A 6937-nucleotide genomic window follows, 5' to 3' on the forward strand; every position below is an offset into this window, starting at 1 on the left:
AGACCAAAAATGAGCAGCAAATGAGAGACATTTTGCAAGGGAGGTGCTGAGGTTAATGTGCTGAGCTGAGACCTGCTCCCTGGCTTGCTCCCCTTGGGCATCATGGGCCACATGTGAGCACTGGCCCTGAATTGCACCAACCTGCAGTGTCCCCCGATGACTGTGGCACAGCTGGTGGCAGCTGTACAGGGCCACACAAGCCCTTGCTTGTGTGCCCTGTGTGTCCCCTGATGTGCCCAGCTCAGAGGGGAGACATTCCAGAGTGTTTCTCCACGTGTGTGCTGGGAGGGGATGCTGTCGCTGGCACTGGTTTCCTGCTCTTCTCTGTGGTTTGGGCACGGGATTGCCTACTGCCACCTCGGGGCACCGCTGTGCCCATGGGTCCCTTGTGAGGACACCACCAGCCTGGTGGTGTGCCCTCAGGGCTAACCAGAACCAGCCCAGCCTGTGTAGAGTTTGCTGGCTTTTCCCCACCCTCACTGCTTGCTGCACACACCAAATCCAGCACGGCATAAAAAGAAAACTGCCAAGGGCAAAGAAACTTTCCAGATAAAAATACAAGAAAAGGCTTGAACACAAATTGTTGGCCTCCCCTGCTGCACAGTACTCGTCACCTCGGCACATCTGCTCCGAGCCATGGCTGACCCCCTCGTTCCCTGCCAGCTTTCTGCTTCCAGCCTTGCTGCCTCACCTCCCCCAAACACCAGGAAGCTGTGGCATTTTGGAATGTGCTACGTAGAGCCTGACCAAGGCGATGTTTTTCCCAGACTGTTATTCCCTACTTTTGAGTCATGAACATGCAGATGCAACAATCACCCAATTTCCTCTCTGTGCCCTTTTGGCTCCTCTAGCCACCCACCTGCCCACAGAGTGAAACGCCAGCATCACCAGCAGCGGGAAGGAGCAAACACCAGGAAAGCAAAGTGGCATCATCCCAGGTGAAGCTATGCCCCCTGGCACAATGGGGCTTTGGTTCTGGTCTCACTTCTGAGGAAGGAGTTTGCTCTAGCAAGAAGGGTCCCCATGCAGAGCACAGCAGGGACAGCACAGCCACATACTAAGAGTTATACACTCAAAATGCTCAGCTGGTAACTGTGAATCCCACTGAACCCAAAATCTTCAGAAAATGCCATTTGCTGCAGAGTATTCGGCATTCTTTGAAAAGAGGGAGCTTGATGAGCCCACGGGCTCTGGCCCATCCTGCTCCCACCACTCCTCCCCACCTGAGAGGTGAGGGATGCCCATCTCAGCTGATGCTCAGATGCCATCTCCCTGTGCCCCTTCTCCCCACACATCCCCTCAAAACATGCCTCACTGCAGCACGCTGTTCAGACATGTAAGTTGTTCAGTTTACTGTTATTCTCTAAAAACACAGCAAAAAGTTCAAACTTTTGGTTTTGCCAGTCTGAAGATGTGGGCTGGTCAGATGTTCTTTTCAAGACACAGGAGAGCAAAGCATTAACTGAAAAAATAAAAACTCTATGACAAAGTAAACAAAACCGAAATTACACCATAAAGTATTTATTAATAAACAAAGGGGGCTTTTTTCTTCAGTTGTAAGAAACACTTTAAAGCAAGTGCTCTTTCGGAGATTTAAAAGCTATATCAAATGGTAACATTGGTTTTACATTATTGTACATTACATTAAAAAAACACATCTCACAAAATTCCTTTTATTAGACCGTGGCTTTCTCTGCCTTCAGTTGTAAATTAATTTCTACAGACTTAAATTTAACTTATTCTTTTTTTTTTTTTTAAACAAGTAAACAATATACAAAGATTCACCTGAATTCCATAGGTCAGAGGAGGTGTCCTTGTCAGGGCCTGTGCAAGGCAGGCAGTGGGGGGAAGCTGACTTGGTTCACAGGGGGACATGGTCACAACCACAGGACCAGGGCTCACCCAGGGCCAAACACCTCCTGCTCCTGGGGAAGCCCAGGCAGCTGCCCCTGTGTCTGACCAGCTCAGTGTGACCCCGCTGCAATGTGGGCAGGTAGAAACCTACACCCCCAGAGACCAGAGACTGCGGGGGGTCCTTCAGAAGCCTGGCAGCACCCAGCTCTGGAGCACCCACTGCCCTGAAGATCCCCAAGCACCGAGTTGTGCAGCATCCAACATCTCCAGCAACCAGGCACCCCCTTCCCCAAGACATCCAGTCTGGCAGGAGAGGAAGCCAGGTCTCACAAACCAATCTTTCTGTCCAGATCCTGCACACCAACTGGGAGATCACAGCCAGGAACAACAGATCTGGGATAAATTACCTATTCATTTCCCCGTGTCAGTGGCCAAACCATGGCTGCAGGCTGCAAACTGCCTGTGTGTGGCATGTTTATGAGTAAACCATTGGGTTTGGCAATGCGTCTGCACCTTCTGTGTAATTTAAAAACAGCCATACAAAACAGAGCATCACAGTTATTGCTACATATTGATACAGTATCAGACAATAAGAAACCTTTTGTCATCACTGATCTGGCTACAGTAATTGCTTGGGTTTTGCTCAGGGCCTCAAGTCTTCTGCTGCACTGTTTTGACTGAGGAGCAAAATGGATGGAAATGCAGAGGCTATATTTTTTAAGACACAAAACCAGCCTTAGTTTGCTTCATTTGGGGTGATATAATTAGAATGATCTCATTGTTTGTTGCCTCTTCAACCTGGAGAGGTGTTTTCCCCATATGAAGCAAAGCAGGACAGAGCCGACAGCTCCAGTGTAAAGTGTCCCTCCTGTCTGCATCTCACCACCTCCATGACCCTTGTGACACCACAAGCATTTTGTCCCTTGGTTGGGCTTTTTTCCTTATTTTTAAATACAGCTGTGCCTCCCTAGTCCCCTGCCACGGGTAAAGAAGAAAAGAGGATGGATTTCAAATCTCTACCAACCCATTCACATCCCAACTGGGTTCTGTATAACACTCTCCCACTCCCACAGGGTAAGGCAGGGGACTCAGAATGGGCTCATGGGGGACAAGATAAAGTCCATTTTCCTGCAAGTCAGACTCCAGTGCAAGCAGGCTTTGGGGTGACACCTTTGTGGACATTCACACAGATTTCCTGTTTCATGGGAAATGAGGTTAAATCAGGTGTGTTTGGAATCACAGTCTGACCTTTCTCTGCCAAGGCAGGTTCAGTTCAGACACTGCCAGCTTTACCAAAAGCTTTGCTGGGTGTCACAAAGAGCAAGCACCTCATATCCTGGTTTTAGTAAAATGTTCACAAAGATAAAATCTTTGCAAATCACTACTGGGTCCTGATCTTGATATAAAACCAAATCAAGAAGGGTTTCAAGTGCACGGGAAAGAAGAGCAGAGTAATTCACTCTTCCAATTCCTACATAGTACAAGGAAAATTGGTCTTTGCAAGACCAAGCTTCTGGTGGCATTTCACCCCAAAGAGGGTGTGGGTAAGAAGCCATGGTGGCTGGGCACACAGGGATTGCACTGCTCAGCTCTTAGTTGTGATTGTCTGTAAAGCAACAGGAAATGTCATTATGGAGCTGGGAGCAGAGAGGTTTCTGAAGTACTGCTGTCTTGTACAGTGTAACAAAACTCTTTCTAGAATTAATTAGGCAAATACTTGTGACCATGTCATACCTGAAGGGCACTTTACGGCTCTGACATTTATCTCATGAGTACAGTGATCTGAAATACATATGCATTTCCAGCGTAATCCTTCGCCACCGTAAATGACGCGCTGGAATGAGAGCGTATCTGGCAACGTTAATTCCGAGATATCATCCTTACAGTTCCTGGCAACAGACCCCGATGAAAATAAATGGTTTATAAACACTGTCTGACATGCATGAGCCTTTCAAAATTATTTACAAGTGGTGTTCTGGGAGCTCTGTTCCAAAGAAGTATTTCTCCTCTGTTCAGTTCAGATATTAAAACTGGCTGGGTGGGGATGGGGAGGGGAAGGTGTCAGCGCTACACAGTCACAGCTGGGTACATCTTCTGCTCGCTGTTGGTGTGTGGGAAGGGAGACTGGATCTGCCTGTAGCCGCTCTGCAGGCTGTCCAGGAAGGGAGGCACCGGGGTCAGCGGCATCGAGTCGTGCTGCATGGCATAGCCCACATACTGCGGGTGCAGGTACTGGCCCTGGTGCGGCACGATCTGCGTGGCCTGCTGGCAGTTCAGCACCGAGAAGTTCGTGGGCATGTTGACATAAACATTATTCATGGTCCCTTCTGGCAAACAGCAGTTGGTCTGGGACCTCGTTGGTGGAGCTCTGGCCCCCGAGTTGGCGCTGGAGCTGGAGCTGGCAGCCGTGCTCGACTGGCGGGAGGAGGAGCCCCGGGAGGTGCTGGCACTTGGGATCATGGGGATCGTCTCCATCAGGCGGGTGCCTGCAGGTGCTCGGCTCTGCTGGGGCTCCTGCTTGGGCCGCAGGCATCTGCAGCAGCAAGCTGCAACCAGTGACCCCAAGATGATGAAAGCGACAAATACAGATCCCACGATAAGGAACGGCACGTAGATGGGCACTGCAACAGCAAGGAAAATATTGTCAGTGTAGGCCAAGGACAATCCTCGGCAGTTCCAGAAGTCCCCCCTCATGCAAGCAGAGCCCACTTCCTCCCAGCACAGGCAGAGCATTCTATACCAGCATGATGAAAAGGGCTGTTAAACCCAGTGGCTTAAATTTCCCTCCTGTTGATGGTGGTCTAGTTCACAGTAACCACAGCTGCAGATTCTATCAAATCATGTCTCCAACATGTCCTACTAGAACAATCAGCCACAATACAGCTGGGTTTGAACAGTGCCTTAAGGAGATACTGTGGGGCAGGATCCCTCCTGAGGGCTCAGGATCACAGTCACAGGCCTTCTGACACCCCACAGCCCTGGGGATGAATGCCCACCCATTCTGCACTTCCGCCCTGGTTTAGGGAGAAGCCACAGAGCAGGTGCTGCAGAGACAGCACCATGCTCCAAAGGGGCAGCAGTCCTTGTGAGGCCTAATGAAGGGACATCAGGGCAGGAGGGCTGAAGGTGGGCAAGGGGTAGAAGCAAAAAGTACAGATGATGCTCACTGGTGGCATCAGGAGCCACCAAGGATTGTAAACATCATCCTTGGAAGAATCTGGGCTACATGTAAAGATTTCACAGAATACAGCTGAGTTGGAAAGGACACAAAAAAATCATCGAGTCCAACTCTTAAGTGAATGGCCCATACAGGGATCAGACCCACAATGGTCCAATTAGCTCTATCCAACTAAGCTAATCCATTCTGCAGTCCAAGGGAAAAAGCTTTTTTCTCTGCCTCAGTAAGAAATCTGCATGGATATATCCACAAATAACAAAGGGAAGGTGTCTCCCTTCAGTGCTTGTGAATGCTCCCAGCAACATGCCTGGAGTTCATCATTTCCACCAAAACCTGGCAGCTCCAAGATGCAGGCAGGGCTACGGATGCCTGACTGACCCTGCCTGACCCTGCTAAGGCAGTCACTGCTAATGGCCTGCAAGTTAATCAGTGCCAGCACAGGGCAATGGCTCCCAAACCAGCAAAGCAATAAATTTTAAATAAAAAAATTGTTACAAAAATGCATTGTCCTCAGAACTGCAAAGAGAGGGGGGTTATCTGTCTGCTCGAGTCAGAATACTTCCTGGCAGAGCTGATTACATGAAGCATTATAACCAAAAGGCCACTTTTCTTCCATCACTTTAGTACTTTTAAACAAAAGGCTGTAAAACATCATCTCCACTCCTGTGCTTGGCGCTACAGCAGCTCTTGAGCAGGTGCACACACTTGCTCCACACTGTAATGTGCAAGTTTTCAGGAGTAAATCTGTCCTAATTATAACATCACTTCAGGCTACTTCTCCCGCACTCAGCATGTGTGGATGTCAGAAGGGGACTGGGGAGCCACCGGGGCTTTTTTAAACAGCAGTAGAAAGACTTGAGTTTATCCTTGAAATTCAATCTTGTAAAACCAGTCCTAAGTGGGGATATCAGAGCTGAAAGAACATACACAATTACAGTGGGGACCAGCCAGAGTCCTTTTGAAATATCCTGTTACTTTTTCTGATCTGCTCATACGGGTTGACTCATTTTTCCTCGCCTTTTCAATGGGGAGCTCAAGCGCGGCCGAGGAGCCCGTTGAAAGCGGCGGCAGAGCTGTGCCAGGCCGAGACGGCTGTCCCCGGGACTCGGGGGAGCGGTGTCACCGGCTCTGACAGAGACGTGGCTGGGATTTGCAGCAGTAAGGCCGGGAAAGGCAGGCCTCCAGCGCGGGCACTGCTGCCAGCGTAAGAGCGGCCGCCGGGCCGGCCAGCGCCGACTCCGTCCTGCCCCACGACTCGACGGAGGGGGAACAGCCGCAAGGGGGGAAGGGGCGGGCAAGAAGCTCGCCGCAAACCCGCGACGGCTCCCGTGGAGCCGCCGAGCAGGAGACACCCTCGGGGCCATCCGAGCCGCGCCGGGGCCGCCTCACCTGCCGCGCCGTCGGGGCCGTCCTTGCCGGGGCGGCCGGGCTCACCGCCGCCCTGCCGCCGGTCGTTGTCGCAGGCGCCCTGGTCGAGGCGCGCCTCGGCGCTGGAGCAGCAGTACCGGAGCGCGCAGCTGCCGCAGCAGATGGTGGCGTCGCCGCCGTCGAAGCGCTCGGGACACTGGAAGCCGTCCCGCCAGCCGCCCTGCCCGTCCAGCCAGCCGTGGCAGTACTCGCCGCTGGCCGCGGCCCCCGCCGGCAGCAGCCAGCCCAGCGCCGCCAGCAGCAGCCAGCCCCGCATGGCGCCGCCGGGGGGGCGGCCGCTCCGTCAGGGCCCCCCCGCGCCGGGGCAGCGCCGCCCGGCCCCCCGGGGCAGGCAGCCGCCGCGCTGCGGGGACTCTGGCCGCAGGTCCCGCCGCCACCGCCGCCGCATGCCCGGGGCCGGCCCGCGGGGTGCGGAGCCGCCGCCCGGGGCGCACCGGCGGAGCCGGGGACGCCGCTACTGCGCTCTCGCTCCCCGCC

At 52.7% G+C, this 6937-nt stretch overlaps 1 protein-coding gene across 1 annotated transcript; it reads right to left on the bottom strand.

The window, feature by feature from the left end:
- Nucleotides 1-1505: 1505 nt before the first annotated feature.
- On the bottom strand, nucleotides 1506-6716 carry SHISA2 (shisa family member 2). Its single transcript, XM_021530667.2, has 2 exons — nucleotides 6422-6716; nucleotides 1506-4475 (listed from the first exon to the last, which is right to left on the bottom strand). Exons 1-2 carry the CDS (start codon nucleotides 6714-6716, stop codon nucleotides 3922-3924), a joined length of 849 nt encoding a protein of 282 aa, XP_021386342.1. The 3' UTR covers nucleotides 1506-3921.
- Between the last annotated feature and the right edge of the window lie 221 nt (nucleotides 6717-6937).

The sequence above is a fragment of the Lonchura striata genome, chromosome 2, assembly GCF_046129695.1.
Source record: "Lonchura striata isolate bLonStr1 chromosome 2, bLonStr1.mat, whole genome shotgun sequence".
NCBI lineage: Eukaryota > Metazoa > Chordata > Aves > Passeriformes > Estrildidae > Lonchura > Lonchura striata.